Source organism: Salvelinus alpinus, unplaced genomic scaffold (assembly GCF_045679555.1).
Source record: "Salvelinus alpinus unplaced genomic scaffold, SLU_Salpinus.1 scaffold_40, whole genome shotgun sequence".
Lineage (NCBI taxonomy): Eukaryota > Metazoa > Chordata > Actinopteri > Salmoniformes > Salmonidae > Salvelinus > Salvelinus alpinus.
In genome coordinates, this window is record NW_027255981.1 from 313,416 (window position 1) to 333,734 (window position 20,319).

The 20,319-nt window shown below is 40.5% G+C and overlaps 3 protein-coding genes across 3 annotated transcripts; all 3 read right to left on the bottom strand.

Annotated features, from left to right (window-relative positions):
- Positions 1 to 206: 206 nt before the first annotated feature.
- On the bottom strand, positions 207 to 4,880 carry vipb (vasoactive intestinal peptide b). Its single transcript, XM_071388405.1, has 7 exons — positions 4,738 to 4,880; positions 4,449 to 4,558; positions 3,917 to 4,015; positions 3,300 to 3,404; positions 1,641 to 1,772; positions 1,172 to 1,277; positions 207 to 866 (listed from the first exon to the last, which is right to left on the bottom strand). The coding sequence occupies exons 1-7, from the start codon at positions 4,741 to 4,743 to the stop codon at positions 858 to 860; spliced, it is 567 nt and encodes a 188-aa protein (XP_071244506.1). The 5' UTR covers positions 4,744 to 4,880; the 3' UTR covers positions 207 to 857.
- An 11,330-nt stretch (positions 4,881 to 16,210) lies between these two features.
- Positions 16,211 to 16,585, bottom strand: LOC139566993 (histone H2B-like). Its single transcript, XM_071388406.1, has one exon. The coding sequence runs from the start codon at positions 16,583 to 16,585 to the stop codon at positions 16,211 to 16,213; it is 375 nt and encodes a 124-aa protein (XP_071244507.1).
- A 578-nt stretch (positions 16,586 to 17,163) lies between these two features.
- Positions 17,164 to 17,502, bottom strand: LOC139566963 (histone H4-like). The gene has a single exon (XM_071388351.1). The coding sequence runs from the start codon at positions 17,500 to 17,502 to the stop codon at positions 17,164 to 17,166; it is 339 nt and encodes a 112-aa protein (XP_071244452.1).
- Between the last annotated feature and the right edge of the window lie 2,817 nt (positions 17,503 to 20,319).

The window sequence follows — 20,319 nt, forward strand, 5'->3', positions numbered from 1 at the left end:
ATCAACACTAGGGTCGACTAGGGTCAACTAGGATCGACTAGGGTCGGAGACCTGTTACCATTGGCGAGCGGTGACAGAAATCCTCCCGCAGGCAAGTCAAATGAGTTCGATGCAGCCAGGGTATAGTAACATTTAACATTGTTATTACCGGGAAATCCCACGGGGTTGCAGTTTGGGGGGAAAAATCCAACGGAAGCAGAAAGGGGTGAATATTGACCGTCTTAAACGTACATTTTATTGACACAAAAACAAACATCCATGTTATTATAATTTTTTCTTGAAATAACAATAGACTATTCTGATGCTACAATAGAATAAATAAATCCGCAGTGCCACCTACTAAGAGTTTTAGTCTGTATCGTCCTCACTCAAATGTTTTCAAACGACTCTCCTTAACTCCTTTCTGTGCTCAGGCTGAGATTTCTGAACACACCCATCTCCGTTGTTATCTCAATGTATTAAGAATGTCTGTAGTTTCACACATTGCAACACTGACAAGTAAATACATAATACTGGATACATAAATAAAATGTAATGCATAACACATTATTTGGCATGTGTACTATGTATTATAATACTGGTGAATGCATTTAAACAACATTGCAAATCTCCAGTGTATCGGCAAAAGATGATGCTTTACTGTCAAATCATTTAGGATGCGTTGAGTTTGCAATACTCCCATGAAGATGCATCCATGTTTTTGGGATTATCACTCAGCTACACAGCTATTTCATGAAATGTACCACGAGGCAAAATAACGATTTAAAACAAAAATTACATTACATGACATGACATATAATAATGGTCAAATATAATTTGGTCTGGCTTTGCCGTTTGTTCACTTTAGAAGATATTCCTTAGAGGGTCTGAAAAAAAGAACAGAAATGTTTGCATCATAATATAAAAACACAATAGCATGATGTGTGTATGATGTCAGCCTGTCTCCCTGTGTCAGAAAAATCACAGAAATTGGGGACCATATCAACTGAGTATCATATTATTAATAATTCATGAATATTTAAAGTACATCAACTGAGGCTAATATACAGTATCTTAAAATACCAATAACTCACAATTGTTTTGTTAGAAATTAGCATAAAAACGTTGTACTGTACATCAGTTAAAAACGCATGAAACTAACATGCTAATATCCAAGCAGGACCTACTGTACCAATGAAAGACTATTGAGGAGTTCATGAATTGAGATGTCTTCATTGGTTTGCTGTGAGGAAGGCTCGCTCCTAATGGATAATTCTGGAATAGTAGGTTCCTCCAAGCTAGAATTCAAAAAGTAAAACCATCAGTATTCAATTTGTTTTGGAGAACAAATTAGTTTTAATAGACATTGGACCTACATTCAGGCTTTATACATTCAGGCTTTGGGGCGGCAGGGTAGCATAGTGGTTAGAGCATTGGGCTAGTAACCGAAAGGTTGCAAGTTCAAATCCCCCAAATCTGTCGTTCTGCCCCTGAACAAGGCAGTTAACCCACTGTTCCTAGGCCGTCATTGAAAATAAGAATTTGTTCTTAACTGACTTGCCTAGTTAAATAAAGGTTAAATAAAGGTAAAATAAATACACTGTTTAAATTATATTGTCCAGTCTTTTATGTTAAAAAACTAGGCCTGTCCTGGTTCCTACCTCCTCTTGTTTGACAGCGCTGATTTCAAGTATTTCTTGATGGCCATCTGTTTTCCATAGCGACTGTAGTTGTCTGTAAACACAGTGTCTGACTGGTGTTTTACTGGCAACTGGTCCTCCAGGAGGTCATTACTACAGATGAAAATATAATTAGTCAACAAAAAATTATTACAATAACATCTTCTCAAAGCAAGTTTTACTTGTTCACTGGTTTACATATTGTTGTACCATGATATACAAGACTTTATGAATTGTTGTTGAAACATTAATACTATGGCATTATTGAATACTAGTTTCTGATTGACTTGAAGAGCATTATAGAGTGTGCATTATTTCTCAGTAATGCACGGCAATAACCAACGGCAATGAAGTAGTTTCAGCGACACATTAGTCGTTCTTTTTACCTGTTTGCTAAACAAAAACATTAGCTAAGAATTCTACTAATTTCTGATCGGCTTGAAGGACATTCTAGGATATGCATTATTTCTTGGAGGGTGCACTAATAATTCAGATGGAACTGTTAACAGGTATTTGCTGCAGAGTATGGTCTGTGCTGTAACTATAGCTGATAGAATGATGCCAAGTGGCGAAACCAACATTCTTACGTGTTCCATATTTCAGTTGATCTTTCAAGCCAAATTGAAAACACTATTGGCATTGTTGAATTCCATTTTTATAAATAGTTAGCTAGCTAATATTAAGGAGGACAAGTGGTTTGGTTAGTCACCAAGTCTATTTATTCTGTTACTACACTTTACTGTAGCTGTAGTAGTAAACTTCCTAGCAACTTCAGTGAATGTTGAACACATTTCTACCGGGCAAATTTGCGTGAGTTGTGTGTGTTAAAATATAATCGCAGTATGGTCATGATAATCAACTCGGGGCTCTATGTGATCTCTGAAAATATGCAACCATGCGTAAGTTTGGTGCCACTTCTGACCGGGCAGTACGGACCTGCACAGGGCATTGTTTCAGGGATCTCTGCCATATTCATGGAGATTCCAATCCATAAGGACTCAAAATATTCAGTTTAAGGGGAACTGCAACTTGGGCATTACCACAAGGACCAACCGATGGTCACTACACAGGAATCATTTCCCCCCGAAGGCCCTTCTGATTGACTACTGGGAGATTTGAGGCAGCACTAGATACTTTTTGGGGGAACCATGGCATGGTTGCTAAAAACACAAATAGGGAATCTTCGACATTAATATAACATTGAGTTACGACCCATTGTAACGTTCTTTAATCCAAATCATGTTGCGGTAATAAGAGAAATGTGGCAATATAAGTGAGATATAACGTGTCAAACATAGTACCTCACATACTACTAAGGCCTCATAAACACATTTGACGAGTCAGTCAAGCCAAATTGTGGTGGTATTACATCGGTAGAGTGATTCAATCGCCAGGATGAACTGGCAGGATCGCAAATGCGACATTGTTATGATAAACTTCTATGAACTTCTCAGCTGTAAAACTTCAATTCACACCATGGGTGTTGATTTCGGGCAACCTACCTTAGCGCTGCCCCGGCGTCCCTATTTGAAATTTAACGTACTGATTGACTACATAATGAATGTTAGAAATAGAGGTATAGACCAAGATAAATTAGAGTCCCTCAGAGCACAATTTATGGTTACCATATGAAAGTTGTACCTGACTCGCTTTGCAATCAAGGATTCAAGGTAGTCCTTGGCCGAAAGCTGACCTAAAAGTTTGCTGTAGCCACTTGTGAAGAGACCATCTGCGTGTCTTTTTGGTCTAAAAAAAAAAGATTAATAAAATGCTTTCAGATTGAGATTCAGGACAAATTCTGTTAAGTGTCAATAGTTACATGAATTAACTTTTGATTGTTGCAGACAGGATGTCAAGAGCAGATTATTCAGCAAAATGTCATAGTCACAAAGTATTAATTGCTGGTGACGGGCACTTTAGGACGTTCGACATTTACTGCTAAGAACTTTAGCCTCATCAGGTGGTATCCACTATTTAGTGTGCAAAAGTTAAACTGTGGGAACCTGAATATGTTGGTGGACCCTGATGTGAGGTCAATGTTGCCTTATTATTATCATTGGCTAACAACACAACACATTACATTTTTTATTGTAATACAGACTTGGCCCATCAGAAAACAGATATCAACAGATACCTGTATGACAGACGTGCATTAAAATCCATAGGAGGAACCAATTTCATTCGATTCTGTGCTGAGAAACATAAGTGAGGGACTGATTTCATCACAAACCATGTAACTAAGTGAATGTGACCATTACCTTGCAATTATATCATAGAGAAGTTTAAGGGTTTCCATGTCATTTATTGACAGACTCTGCTCCCAGTCACCCTTTCCATCTGTCTCAACAGTCCCTGACCTATAGAATGGAAGCAATAAGTGAGTCCATCGTCACATGAAATTCAATATACATAATTGACCAATTACATTATTATTTAATTTCTCAATTGCTACATAGTCGAATTCACCAAATGTTTTATGTGATAACGTTTTTCTTTTGAGTTTCTTCTTAAAAGTTCCCTTCGGATGGCAGAAATGAATCTAAACATACACTATATTTAATACGCACCAACAATTTCCAATCAGAATAATTTAGCAAGACCAGAATCATTTAAACATTGTTTTAGTACCGACAGTCAGATAGCTTGTTTATGATAACCATGTAACCATATAGCAAATGTGTCTATCTATCAGCGACTGTAACAAGATGCTTTTCAAGTCAGCTTTTCTTTAAATGATCAGTAAGAGTATCTCAGAACAGAAGTCAGAACAAAATCATAAAATACCGTTACCTGACTGAGTATGCGGCGACAGCAGGTAGACTCATGGTCCTGGTACACAGCATACTGCATAGTGCCATCAAAAAAAGTCGATGAAAGCTGTTCGTCTGTGCCATAACGCTCTGCACATGCAGAGACAGAATAATAGCATTGTATTTTTCTCCTTCTTGATCACCATTGAGACAATTACTTTATCATTGCTGTTAAGCTTAACATTTAAACTAAATTAAATTAAAATACGCCGTCTTGTATTTCTTTAAGTAAATCAGGTTGTATATATTGCACAATGCAATAGACTCACATGCATCAACAATCACCGTGGGTCGGCTGGGTTGCTGTCCACAGTGCTGAAAGAAAAGTTTCTGTATTATTCAAGCCGTGGTTTGGATCTGGTCAAATGAACCACCACCTTTCACTGACTCTGTATCTATTATTTCCTTGCTTTCTAAGTATGGAACGCAATCACAGTAGTGACGATACGTCATCATAACAATTCCCAATGCGCTCGTCGCAGGCTTATTAAGAACGGACAGTCCGGACTTCGTAGTTGGCCCTGATATCACGAGCCAAAAAGGTCAGATTATTACAGAAGGCAGGGCTAAATGTGATATGATGATGATGGCCCTTCTGATATTAGTATTGTCAAAATTCATTCTGTTTAATTGTCTTCAAAATGTTCCATAATGGAGCCCACTGGGCACACACTGATTGAATCAACGTTCTTTCCACGTAATTTCAATGAAATGATGTTGAACCAACGTGGAATAGATGTTGTCTGTGCCCAGTGGGAGGCTTATTGTTGCACTGAGTGTACAAAACATTAGGAACACCTTCCTACTATTGCGTTAAACCCCCTTTTGCCCTCAGAACAGCCTCAATTTGTCGGTGCATGGACTCTACAAGGTGTCGAAAGCATTCCACAGGGATGCTGGCCCATGTTGACTGCAATGCTTCCCACAGTTGTGTCAAGTTGGCTGGATGTCGTTTGGGTGGTGGACCATTCTTGATAAACACGGGAAACTCAGACAGAGAGGGATACAGTTCAATCATTGTCCAAAATTGGATGGATTGGGGTTAAAAAAAAGCAGACAAAGCTGGCGCTACAGTAGTGTGGAGGAAAGACAAATATGTGACAGAAGCCTACCATCAATTAGACAATGACGAATTCTACCAATCTCTTACCTTCAACCCTACAGAGGACCTAAAAACTGAATTGAAAGGGATCCTCACAGAAGCTAAGGAGAATGGCTACATTTCAGAGTTCAAATTTATTTTCAATGGCAGTCCGGCATATGGCTTCTTTTTACCTTCTTCCAAAAGTCCACAAAATCTTGAAAATCCCCCAGGCAGACCAGTCATTAGTGGTAATGAAAGTCTGACAGAACCCATCTCTAAGTACATTGATTACTTCATTAAGCTTTTTCTGCCATCACTCCCAGCCTATCTTCAAGATACCACAGATGTTCTGAACAAAATTAAGGGATTGAGCAATATAGGTACAGCTTCCTTTTTAGTCACCATGGACGTGGAGTCTCTATACACCACCATTGAACATGATCAAGGATTGGCAGGTATGCACCATTTCTTGAGTACCCGGCCTGAGACTGAAATGCCTCCTACAGAATTCATTGTCTCACTGACTAAATGGACTCTTAAAAAAACATCTTTGTCTTACAGGACCGTATTTTTAAACAAGTCAAAGGATGTGCCATGGAAGCATTCCTACAGCCCTTCCTACGCTGGTTTGTACTTGGGTAAATGGGAAAATGACTTCATTTTGGATCCTTCTAATAACCAGTTCTTTGACTGGATTATGTGGTGGGGACGCAATATATTGATGATGTTTGCCTGTTCTGGTACGACTCAGAAGATGAACTTATTTCCTTCCACCAATACCTTAACAGAATTAACCCTAACATCAAACTAACTATGGAGTACAGCAAGGATAACATTAATTTTTTGGACCTTGACATCAGTAAAGATGACAAAGGTTGTTTGCACACATCAATCTTTAGGAAGCCTACAGATGAGAATACCATTCTGAGGGTAGACAGCTTTCACCCCAAAAGGCTAAAAGAAAACATTCCATATGGCCAATTCCAAAGAGTCCGCAGAATTTGCGATCAGGAAACAGACTACAGTATCAAATCTGCTGAATTGGAGAATCGCTTCTTGAATCGGGGCTACAGCGTTGAGGTCCTGAAAGATGCAGGTATAAGGGTCAGACGACTTGACAGAGAACTTGTCGTGATTGGGAGTGCCTCGTGATACATCCAAGAGAGTGTACTTTGTTACAAAATACAGCGCTGAAGCAGAGCACATTAAAATAATCATAAAAAATAATCGCGGAATCATCGAAAGCGATACGCTACTACGCCAAGTCTTCCCAGAGCCACCAGTCATAAGCTTTAAGAGATGTCCTACCCTAAATGACAAATTAGTCCACAGTTATCTTCCTGCTGACTCTCAAAAAAATTGTCCGGACCATAAACCCAAGGGCTCTTAAATGCAACCAGTGCAACCATTGCAGAAATATTGCAAAGAAAAAGTATTTTGTTTCTAAAATGGAGTATCACGTCAAGCATTTCATTAACTGTAAAACCACTCATGTCATCTACAGATTGGAATGTCCACAGCGCAAGGTGTTCTACATTGGACGGACAAAGAGACGCCTTCAAGACCGCTTAGCGGAACACAAGTACGCCATACGGGGTAGGCAATGAAGACCATCCCATGGCAAGGCACTAGAAGTCCTTACACCATGGCCTCCCTACAAGCTATAGGTATTGATCAGGTTCCGGCCTCAATTAGGAAAGGGGGCCGTCTTAAATAGCTAAACCAAAGGGAAAGTTTTGGGATTTACAAACTACAGGCCACTAAGAACCCTGGTTGAACTGAAGATATGGATTTACAAACTACAGGCCACTAAGAACCCTGGTTGAACTGAAGATATGGATTTACAAACTACAGGCCACTAAGAACCCTGGTTGAACTGAAGATATGGATTTACAAACTACAGGCCACTAAGTACCCTGGTTTAAATTAAGATATGGATTTCACACTTTCCCTGTAGGGTCATGACAGGTCCATTTTCTGTCATCTAGTGGACATTTTGCTCTATTGCCCTCAGCCATGTTTAAACTGTTGTTGTCCATGTTTGCTGTGTTCTAGTGTACTATGGAATAGATTGCTTTCCTATTCTTGGCACTTTGCCCAGTCATATTTAAGGTTAGACCTACCTTTCTAGGCATTCTGATGCTTCTAGCTTGGAGTTAAATTTTTTGATAACACATCTACAGTATTTAACTTTTTAATGTGTATAGTATTGCTTGCTAGGTGTTGTCCAATCAATGTTGTAACCACTCCCTCTTCAAATTAGGGATGATTGGATAAAGCTGTACAAAAGAGGACATTGTATTATCATTTCTTTGTACTCCCTGACGAAGGCCATGCAGCCGAAACGCGTCGGATTTTTAAAACTTTGTTTCCATTGAACATGCCATACAAATAAAGGCATTTTAATTAATTATATGAAGAGTGCCTTGGTCCTCCTTTTTTTTTGATAACCAATTTACCCCTTTTAGCAAAGAGCACCTTCTGTCTACCAAAATCTACTATTGTGTCCCTTAGCAGCGCTTCCCTTCCTCCTCTTTTTTTCTACAAACACGGGAAACTGTTGAGCATGAAAAACCCAGCAGCGTTGCAGTTCTTGACACACTCAACCCGGTGCACCTGGCACCTACTACCATACCCCGTTCAAAGGCACTTAAATCTTTTGTCTTGCCCATTCATCCTCTGAATGGTACACATACATAATCCATGTCTCAGTTGTCTCAAGGCTTAAAAATCCTTCTTTAACCTGTCTCCTTCCCTTCATCTACACTGATTAAAGTGGATTTAACAAGTTACATCAATAAAGGATCATATCCTTCACCTGGATTCAACTGGTCAGTCTGTCATAGAAAGCAGGTGTTCCTAATGTTTTGTACACTCAGTGTATGTTCAAAAAGACAAAACAGCCTGTTTTTGGTCTTAGTCAGCACAGCTAATTAAATATGATTTATTCGCATTCACCGCAATGCTTTAGTACCACGATTGACATTTAAGTGGATCATAGCACAGTAATTATTTATGCTACAGAAAGACAGAATCCCAGAGCACACAAGTCATCAGGTCCAATCACATTACAGGACTCAAGACAGCAAATCCAATTCTATTTCACATTTCCCTTTTGTGGACAGAGTTCCCAGATGTACAAATGACTGTTTGAGTGCACATCTCCAGTTGCTGTATCTCTGGTTTAGGTGAACAGTTGTTTAGATTAGACTGGGGGTCAGACTTTCTTACCTTTTAAACATTAGCAAATGATTGACAGCCAGGAGAGAAGTGACAGGCTTTGATTTACATGACAGTTTATCTCAGGTTCATGCTGCCCAACTGTTCCAAAGGGAATTATCAAAAAGTAAACAACATTTTTTTTTAAATAATTTCCTTTACAAAACAAATCACACTAAGTATGTGAGGGCTGTGTCAACCAGACCTGCTTTCAAACACTATATAAGTTAAATAATTTGAAACACTTAAGCTTGCCTAGTGCAGCATTGAATACCATGTCATACCTTGTCCATAGACCGCATACAGGGTAAGGAATTTAATATTGAATTTTGTCATTTGGATGAATTATCCCTTTAAATACATTTTTACTCATATGAGCACCAGGCCCTTGCTTGTGAAAAGCCAAAAGGTTTGAAGATCACCCATCACATCCTATATACAGAATGTTTTGGATGGCAGGGCCAAGCTAAATTTGTCACAGTGTGATGGCAGAAGTTGATTCATAGTGACATCAGGAGTTGATTCATAGGGACATGGCAGTAGAAGCAGAATCACCCTGCAAAAGGCCATCTGTTATGTGCCCACCAGGAGATGGAGAAGGTTAAAAGCCCCTCACAACCTGCCAACACATTCATTTTCTGTCAGAATGACTGTAATTCCGGGCAACTATACTGTCACAATGCATATGATGTATGCATTTGTAGACCAACTTAGAAAATGTAGAATGGTTACATTATCCATAATGCTCATTGACCGGACATTCCAAATTACCATGGCAATTATTCATCACAATAGTAAACCGTAGCAATTTTGCATCACACTAGTAATTCTATTTATATTGTGTAGGGCAGACTAGTAAGTTTTGCCATCATTTTTAAGTTAAGCAATTCAAGACAGTTCAGGAGTCATAGATGGGATCATTAATCCACTGTGATTTTACTGACCCGGTCGCAGAGACTTTTATGGTCACACAAAGTGCCACCTGTAAATTCAAAATGAGTAGCTTAATTATTTTACTAAATTAAAGGGGAATTCCACTCTCACATATTTTCAAGCTTTTATTTAGACAGATTACACATTACAAGGGGATACAGCGGTTAAAGAGGAGAGAAAGTTGGATTGAACCTCGGTCTATGGTGAGTAAGTTGGAAGTGGTATATTTGCTGAGTTACCACTCAGCCACAGCTCAGCACGGCCAATAAACATTTTCGGAACCAAATACTTTTTCAATATTGCACACATAGGGTGACATTTTGCGTGCACAATTGGCAGCGAGCACAATAATCATAACATTGTAAATCAACGGGATGTTGCGAATAGCTTTTTAGCAGCATGAATTTGTGCTTTGAATTTATGATTCTCTGACGGTTGACGTCCGCAAAGATGAAATTGCATTGAATCGAATGAACCAGGTCCATTGATTTAGTGCCCATAGACTGGGGTGAAGCTAGTGTATTTTAATAAATCATGAATGTAAACTCAACTGTAATTGAAGTACAGAAAACTTTTGATTGGTGGATTCATGGACGTGGGGAGGTGGCTGTGGCATATTTTATGCTGTGCCATCATGGCGCACATTGCTTCTCTAAGCAAGCTCTGGCTCAGCCGTAATTATTCTCCTGAGACAAATCTCCACATTTCCTGGAACTGATGGTGAGGGTGCACCCAGGCTAGGGCAATGCAGAGAGGAGAGAAAACACACAGGAAATGACAGTCAAATTACTCCCTTCTCTTTATGTCCCTGCTTCTGTCCTGTTTCTTCTTTGCACTGTTCTCACAGTCCATCATTTGTCAACCACAGGGTTTTCATAATCAGATTCAAATAGCAACTTCAACTCTCAGGATCGATTATTTGATCATGTGCACCTCCATTTTATTTAGCATTAATATTATCCCCAAAACAAAGTATTTCTTGCAAGATATGATACATTCTGCATTCCATAGTATTTTGAGCTTTATGTAGCCATCATTCTACCCTGTCTGGTAAATCCTTGTGAAGAGGTAATCTCACAACTCAAGTGGATTCACTAGGCACACTTTATGATGCTGCTCTACGATTTGTGACCAACATTTACCCATCTCTGTACCTTATATCAGTAAGCAGAATGGCCATCCTTAAAGGGATTATATCCTGAATAAAAAATTTATTAAATGTAAATTTAGTTTGTCACTGGCCTACACACAATACCCCATAATGTCAAAGTGGAATGATATTTTTAGAAATGTTTGCAAATCAAGTAAAAAAGAAAAGCTGAAGTGTCATGAGTCAATAAGTATTCAAGCCCTTTGTTATGGTAGTTCAGGATTCAAAATGTGCTTAAGAAGTCACATAATACGCTGCATGGACTCACTCTGTGTGGAACAATAGTGTTTAACATCATTTTTGAATGACTACCTCATCTCTGTACCCCACACAGACGATTCATTATCTGTAAGGTCCCTCAGTCGAACAGTGAATTTCAAACACAGATTCAACCAAAGATCAGGGAGGTTTTCCAATGCCTCGCAAAGAACGGCAGATGGGTAAAAAAAAAGAAGCAGACATTGAATATCCCTTTGAGCATAGTGAAGTTATTCACTACACTTTGGATGGTGTGTCAATAAACCCAGTCACTACAAAGATACAGGCGTCCTTCCTAACTCACTTGCCGGAGAGGAAGGAAACCGCTCAGGGATTTCACCATGAGGCCAATAGTGACTTTAAAACAGTTACATAGTTTAATGGTTGTGAAGTTGTCTGCGGCGGTCACAGAGAGACTGATGAATATGTTTCTATGTTTAGCGAATATCTTCTGTGTATAAAGTGATATGGTAGGGAAAAACGCATCTAACCACGCGCTTAGCTGTTCTACGAGTGGTCTGAGGCAGTCGGTAAATAACAAGAGTTTAAGTGCAACTTTAGTAATGAGAGTTTTGGGACACAGCTTGGATATTTAACGATGCTTAACATGCAATTAGTTCTGAGCCTTGACAGTGTGCGCATGATGGGTTCGATTAAGGATTTGCGTGCTTACTATGATCCACATAACGCTAGTCTCACGCATTAGCTTTAACAGCCCTAAATTATTTTTATTTCATTAATTCATTTGAAGTGGTGGCTGCATGCGTGCTATGCTGGGTCAGTTTGTAATTCAAGCCTATTTCGTAAAATTGCTACAGTATATTAATCCTAGTCCAAATCTCCCCATTTATTGATGAAATGTCTTCCTCCATCAAATCCCCTCATGTAGGCCTATACCCTAACCCACTTATATATTATAGAGAACAACAATCTTTGATGTCTGAATATAGCCTACTTGTTCATTGATTAGATATATTTATTTTAAGCAATTTGGCATCACAGCATATTTTAGTAGTTTTAGGATTTGCATGATTATTTAAAAACGTGTAGACGAGTGAAATGGGCAAATAGTTGATGTCAACTGTGGTCTCTCACTTGAGAATCCCATTTGAGAACCCATTGACTTCTCCAAAGTGTTAAGCATTGTTGTGAGACGCAATGTGTATGGATCATTCAGTGATTTCATTTCACATTACTTTTACTTACATAGCCAACTCATCTCTTTGGATTACTCATCTTCTGCACAGCGCAGTAGAGGTGGCCACTTGGCTTATGATTTGCCGAATTGACACCTGTGGTTTTCCATGGTTCAATTAAGAATTCCTTCTCTGGTACGGCACCTGCATAATGGTGAGCGACTCATTGCTCTGCGTCTCATTAACCTCTCCTTTTTTCCTGCTGTGTGCTCTTTAAAATTCCTCCCCAGAAAATTCTAAATCATATGAATATGCTGCCCCTAATCCTGTCTCTCCATCTCCCTCTCATTTTATATGCTGTAAAGGCATGAATGACAAGGTCAATGTTGCCAAGTGATCAATTATGAACAGCGAAAACAACAATAAGAATAGTAGATATAGGGCTAATATATATTTATATATACAGTTGTCAGAAGTTTACATACACTTAGGTTGGAGTCATTAAAACTCGTTTTTCAACCACAAATTTCTTGTTAACAAACTATAGTTTTGGCAAGTCGGTTAGGACATCTACTTTGTGCATGACAAATAATTTTTCCAACAATTTTTTACAGACGGATTATTTCACCTATAATTCACTGTATCACAATTCCAGTGGGTCAGAAGTTTACATACAAGTTTACAAATTGACTGTGCCTTTAAACAGCTTGGAAAATTCCAGAAAATTATGTCATGGCTTTAGAAGCTTCTGATAGGCTAATTGACATCATTTGAGTCAATTGTAGGTGTACCTATGGATGTATTTCAAGGCCTCCCTTCAAACTCAGTGCCTCTATGCTTGACATCATGGGATAATCAATAGAAAATCAGCCAAGATTTCAGCAAAAAATTGTAGACCTCCACAAGTCTGGTTCATCCTTGGGAGCAATTTCCAAACGCCTGAAGGTACCACGTTCATCTGTACAAACAATAGTATGCAAGTATAAACACCATGGGACCACGCAGCCGTCATACCGCTCAGGAAGGAGACGCATTCTGTCTCTTAGAGATGAACGTACTTTGGTGCGAAAAGTGCAAATCAATCCCAGAACAACAGCAAAAGACCTTGTGAAGATGCTGGAGGAAACAGGTACTAAAGTATCTATATCCACAGTAAAACGAGTCCTATATTGACATAACCTGAAAGGCCGCTCAGCAAGGAAGAAGCCACTACTCCAAAACTGCCATAAAAAAGCCAGACTACGGTTTGCAACTGCAAAAAGATCCCAAAAAATTGTAGTTTTTGGAGAAATGTCCTCTGGTCTGATGAAACAAAAATAGAACTGTTTGGCCATAATGACCATTGTTGTGTTTGGAGGAAAAAGGGGGAGGCTTGCAAGCCGAAGACCACCATCCCTACCGTGAAGCACGGGGGTGGCAGCATCATGTTGTGGGGTGCTTTGCTGCAGGAGGGACTGGTGCACTTCACAAAATAGATTGCATAGATGAGGAAAGAAAATTATGTGTATATATTAAAGCAACATCTCAAGACATCAATCAGGAAGTTAAAGCTTGGTCGTAAATGGTTCTTCCAAATGTACAATGACCCCAAGCATACTTCCAAAGTTGTGTCAAAATGGCTTAAGGACAACAAAGTCAAGGTATTGGAGTGGCCATCACAAAGCCCTGACCTCAATCCTATAGGCAATTTGTGGGCAGAACTGAAAAAGCGTGTGCGAGCAAGGAGGCTTACAAACCTGACTCAGTTATGGTGAGAATACATTTTGGTGGTAGATGGTTGCTTTAAAACTTGTTTGGGCTGCAATCCCGACACAGGTACACTTATGACAACATCCAGCTCAAGTGCAAGGCGCGAAATTCAAAATCTAGTTTGTTAAAATATTTAACTTTCACACATTAACAAGTCCAATACAGCATATGAAAGGTAGACATCTTGTGAATCAAGCCAACATGTCCGATTTTTAAAATGTTTTACAGGGAAGACAAAATATGTAAATCTATTAGCTAACCACGTCAGCAAAAGAGAGCACTTTTCTAACTCCATCAGTTTTTTACTCCGTCACTAGCTATCACTAATTCGACCAAATAAAGATATATATAGCCACTAACCAAGAAACAACTTCATAAGAGGACAGTCTGATAACATATTTATTGTATAGCATATGTTTTTTTTGAAAAATGTGCATATTTATGGTATAAATCATAAATTACATTTCAGCTACAATCAGAAATTGCACCGAAAGCAGCCATAACATTTACAGACACCAACGTCAAATAACTAATTACTCATCATAAAACATATCTGAGAAATACATACTGTGCAGCAATTGAAAGACAGGATTCTTGTGATTCCAGACAATATTTCCGATTTATTAAATGTTTTACAGCGAAAACAAAATGTAGCGCTATGTTAGCATAGCCACAATAGCCAGACACACTTGGGCGCCCGCGACCAGTTGACATGCACGACAGATATATGAAATAACATTATAAATTGGGTCTTACTTTGGCTGATCTTTCATCAGAATGTTGATCAGGGTGTCCTTTGTCCAGATGAGTCGTTGTTTGGAGTCAGGATGGCAACTTTCCCTTCTCACTTAGCATTGGCACTGGTCGACTGGCACGGATTTGTCCAACGTTAAAAAAGTCAGAGAACGGAACACGGCAAAACTCCCGAAAAAAATTCAAATAATCTGATTAAACTATATTGAAAAAACATACATTACGATGATATGGTCTCATTTATCAAATAAAAACCCAGCCGGAGATTGTTCCCGTCCAAAACAGCAGCAAAACAGAACGCAATTTCACTCCCAAGTCGCGCGCTTCAGACTTCCGGAAGTGGTCGGTCACGTCAAAGAAATAGCTCTTATTCAACCTCTGAACAAGATATTCAGTCAATTTCTTCTCTCATACCCTCTTGACACCCAGAGCAAGGCGTACGGAGTGTACGTAGGGTCTTACGTATAATGACCATGTATAGGCATAACGTTGAAGCGAGCATAGATTTCTGACATTCTACTTCTTGGTCAGGGAAAGTGCTACCAAATGACTTCTGTACCACTCAGAGAAAAAATTAGAACGGTTTTAGAAACTAGAGATTGTTTTCTATCCAATATTAATATTAATATGCATATTGTAAGAGCAAAAATTGATTAAGAGGCCGTTTGAAAATTGGCACATATTTTCCAGTTTTTCCAATACGCCCCCTGCAGCCATAACAGGTTTTAACTCATTAGGAAATATCTCAAGGGCTGTATACATCTCATCTGCTTGGACCGGGAGAAGAATCCCGGCAGATGCATGTAGTTCAGAAGGCTCATTGCCGCTTATTTTCTTCCCAATGTAGTTATTGGAAGGGGATTCCACTACTGCTCCAGTGACAAGGCCCACACACTCACTCACTGTGTTCTACTGGGACTTGGGGCCTACACACATTCATATAGGCCAACTCCTATTCTTCCTACACTGGATTATTCATCGCCCTTTTATTCATGCCATTCCTCTTTTCATCATCGGGTAGCATGTTGCATCATTAAGATTCAGTGAATAAATGGGACTCTATCCGTCTCCTACTTATTCAGGAAGTCACCTCAAACAACGGCCATTTCGGCCCTGTCTTCACCCTTTGCCATTTCACATTACACTCACTTATTCCACTATGGACGGCCTTCAGCTGGTATGGAGGCCAACCCTGTTTGTCATGTCGTTCAGAGAAACGTCTGTCGCTATCTTACATTCGGCAGACAAAGACAGCATGCAAAACCCCCACACTTGAAACGGATACAAAGTAGCCACTCTCCAACTCGGCCCAAAGCGCCGGCCCACAATGGAACAGTCCTACAATGTACAGCCTACCTACATACACATTCATTCGGTTGCGATGGAATTGCTTTTTCACTGACAGGGTGGGTGGCTCTTAAAATATCCTTTGGGTTAGTAGAGCAGTCCAAATGCGCTGCTTACTGGGAGCTGGTGTACTTGGTTATGGCCTTGCTGCCCTCAGACACTGCGTGCTTGGCCAGCTCACCAGGGAGCAGCAGACGCACGGCGGTCAGGATCTCCCTGGAGGTGATGGTAGAACGCTTATTGTGGTGGGCCAGGCGTGAGGACTCTCCGGCGATACGCTCGAAGATGTCGTTCACGAACGAGTTCATGATTCCCCTGGCCTTGGAGGAGATGCCGGTGTCGGAGTGGACCTGCTTCAGGACTTTGTACACGTAAATGGCGTAGCTCTCCTTCCTGGACTTTCGGCGCTTCTTGCCGCCCTTCCCTGCGGTCTTGGTGATGGCTTTCTTGGAGTCCTTCTTGGGCGCGGACTTTGCTGGCTCCGGCATGATGTTGATGTCTCGTTGCTTCTCAGAAACGAATGAGGGGGTGGAGGGCGCTTACTCGTCTTATGAAGAGGAAGCTAACCAAATTCAGCGGCTGTGGACACACCCCTGCTTTCTCATAGGCCCAGTGGAGCTCTAGCACTCAAAAGAGCCTTCCACTCAGAGGCGGGCTTCCCGAACAAAGACAATTGCGTGCGATGCCTTTCTCTCCCCTCCCCTAACCCTTCTCTATTGCCTACATTCTGGGACGGATGGGGAACTGTGTGTTTCAAAAACTGTGTGTGTGGGGGGGGGCACGATTGCTGCTCCAAATAACACTGATCGTAGAATTGCCCACTTTGGCACTGTCACACATAGGCCTCACTCTGTGCGCAATGGCTGCACTGAACAGAGTCCTGTCATTAATACTTCCTGTCCACTCGGAGTGGCTCATGCTTTCCTGCCAAATAGCATACCTAAACAATATTCCAATATCATACCAACCACTATATGGAATTGGCCCTTTTGAAGCGGATGTGGGTGGCTCTTAAAAGAGGCCTTTTGTTTCAAGTCGGGATGTCGAAGTTCCGAAAACAGTGCGTTTAACCGCCGAAACCGTACAGGGTGCGTCCCTGGCATTTCAGAGCGAAGACCACGTCCATGGCGGTAACGGTCTTCCTCTTGGCATGCTCGGTGTAGGTGATGGCGTCACAGATCACGTTCTCCAGGAACACCTTCAGGACACGGCGGGTCTCCTCGTAGATCAGACCGGAGATACACTTCACACCGATAGTGGGCTTGGTGATTCCCTGGATGCTTTCACAGAGAACTTTGCGATGGCGCTTGGCGCCCCCTTTTCCGAGTTCCTTGTCGCCTTTGCCTCTTTGCCTCTTTGACTCTTCCAGGCATAGATTCGTTGCTCTATTTTCCTTTCCCGACATGAATTTACTGTACCTAAAACCAAATGTATTACAATTACAGCTCATAGCTGTACGGGGGGAAATGGAGGGGGGGGCAAAGGAATGCCACCACATATATACACACATTTTTATTTGTATTATGCAAATGTTTATAATTTCTTATTTATTTTTTTTGTGCTCTTTTTATGTTGGAAAATAAACTTTGTGTAATTAAAGTCAGTCTTGCATGATTATGTTTTAGATAGGGGGATATTTTAGGTCAGTTTCAGCATTATGTACATGGGTGTGTCTGTGGCCCAGCTTCCTTCAATTATGGATTATGAGTGGCTCTGTTGATCAACTTCTGTCCAATGATTGACTGTCTATTGTTGATTGATGTGAGTCCGGATATGCTGTGAATGTAGCGATTGCTGATGTATCTTGGTAGTCTGTAAGCCATTTTTATTGCCATGTTTCGGATGATCTGTAGCCGATTCATCTGCTGTGGTGAAGCTGTTATCCAGGCTGGTAGGGCGTATCCAAAGAGAGATCGGATGTAGTTGAGACTTTCAACACTGTCTGAGGTGAAGCTCCGTATTTTCTTCCGCACAGCGTTTTTAAGTGGTTTAGTATTTTTTCGTCCCTCTCTCTCTATGTTCGCTATATGGGTTGTCCCGTGCATGTTCTTCTGGAAGGTGAATCCAAAGAATTTTGCTTATTTTTCTACTTTCATTGTTTCGCCGTAAAGTCTGAGATCTATGGGTTTCCTGTTTTTTTTGCTGGCGCTTCTTGTAAAGAGGACACATTGAGTCTTTTGTGGGATCAGTTTTACTCGCCACATGTTAAGACCATGTCTCAATCTTTTCAATAGACTGCTGGAGTTTTTTTGCAGCAAGTTGAGGACATTTGGAGCTGGACCAGTAGCAAAGGTCATCGGCAAACTGTGAGACTTGGCCTATGGTGGGTAACAAATGTCTGATATGTATAGTAGAAAAAGTAGTGGGCTTAGGAATGCCCCCTGTGTCAGGGGTAAATGGTGGGGATATTGCTGTGGAGACCTTCACTTTAATTGTACGGTTGTGGAGAAAGCTAGTGATAATGTTTCTGATGGCGAGTGGTAGTTTGAGATTGGCGTCTGCAAGCCGTTGGCACAACCCATTGTGCCACATCTTATCAAATGCTTTTTCTATATCAAAGTAATTTTTTCTTGAAGTTCCGAAGGATGTATCAGACCACCACAAAAACAACTCCCACCACATATCCTCAGTCTCATCAAGCAGAAGAGAAAGGTCCGGAGAGATTTTATAAGAACAAGAGCACCAAACTTGAAAACAGTTAATTGGTTACAGAATCATATCAGATATCAATTCACCCTCCACAAATAGAAACAGACGACTGCCTTTTATCACCAGCTAAATACAGACACTAACCCCCGGACCTTCTGGCAAAAAAAATCAAAGCAATTAACGGAGACAAAACCAATAATATCATACCTGTGCTAAAGTCTCAAGACCAATTCATTGAAGACAACAAAACAAAAGCTATATTATTTAGAAACCACCTACAAAATGTTCATTCTCGTCGCAATTAATCCCTCTATGACAAAGAATGGGAAAAACATTGTCGACAGAGAAATATAGAAAACAGCATATACTTCAAATCTGACACCAGTAGACCATCCCCTCACCCACTTTGTTACTATTGACTATTTCACTGCCGTACTGTGTTCGATCTTGTATAGCCATCTTGTCTCAAGAGGACCACAATGGAAATAAGTCCCAGACTTTATTGTGTGTTATCCTCAATGATTTTATTCATGTGCTTGTATGGCTTTTAAGTTTTATGTGTGCTTGTTTTTTTAAATGGTCGAATTAATAAACTAAACTAAAATTGAAGAAATTAAGACTCATCTGAAAGAAAATGAAAAACAAAGCATCTGGGGAAGACAACATTGACAGCACACTCATCAAGCAAGCACCTGACAAACACCTGCACCTCCTTTCTAACCTCTTCTCCACGTGTCTCACGTACGGCCACGTTCCCCTACCTTGGAAATCTGCAGTTGTCACAATGAGTCACAAACCTGTTAAAGACCCACACAACGTCACACGTTAAAGACCAATCAGCCTCCACAGTCATGTTGGGAAGCTGTTTGAGGGAGCACTCACCCAAAGACTGAGGAGCCACACTGAGGAAATGGGCCTCCTTGGAATCCACCAAGCTGGCTTCAGAAGAACAAGATCAGCTACCGATAACATTCTAAGATGCCGTTATCTGTGTTTGGTGGACCTGATTGAGGCCAGTGGCACAGCAAGCGCACACTTTTGCCTGGCCTCTGTTGCAAAGGGGAGTGCACTCGTTCTAGGGAACTAGGGAGGAGCACTAGGGGTTCAGAAAAGAAGAAATGAAATCAACTGACATGCACAGGGAACATACTCAAATACTCATATAGGCTATGTGGAACACAAGGCCAAACTGTGACAACTGGGGGATCAACATTGTTGTTGCACCTGATTTGACTCTTTGAGAACTTGGTGATTAGTTGACAAGTATGTTGAATCAGGTGTGCCTGTCCAGGGCTACAACACAAATGGGTATTGTTGGGGGTAGGCTACTCTTACCACTGGAGTTGGGAAACACTGAACTAGTATGATTCACCCCACTGCAGTTGCCCCTCACACGTGGAAACCCTCTAATAGGGATAGGCCTAAAGAACTCGAAGAGGTCCCAAATAGAGAGGAGAAAACAAGGTGACTCTCCCACACACAAAATAACAACTCACACACCAAACCTCCATTGGAAAAAATGCCCACTTTTTCCATACACGGTACACCGTCAAATCCAAACGCCGAAGATATA

What these genes read in the sequence shown, in the direction of transcription:
- LOC139566963 (XM_071388351.1), bottom strand. Translation starts at nt 17,502, where the DNA reads ATGTCGGGAAAGGAAAATAGAGCAACGAATCTATGCCTGGAAGAGTCA.
- LOC139566993 (XM_071388406.1), bottom strand. Translation starts at nt 16,585, where the DNA reads ATGCCGGAGCCAGCAAAGTCCGCGCCCAAGAAGGACTCCAAGAAAGCC.
- vipb (XM_071388405.1), bottom strand. An exon ending in GTCGCCGCATACTCAGTCAG is followed by an intron (nt 4,016 to 4,448) that starts GTAACGGTATTT and finishes TCCATTCTATAG; the next exon opens with GTCAGGGACTGTTGAGACAG. An exon ending in TTGATTGCAAAGCGAGTCAG is followed by an intron (nt 1,773 to 3,299) that starts GTACAACTTTCA and finishes TTTCATCTGTAG; the next exon opens with TAATGACCTCCTGGAGGACC.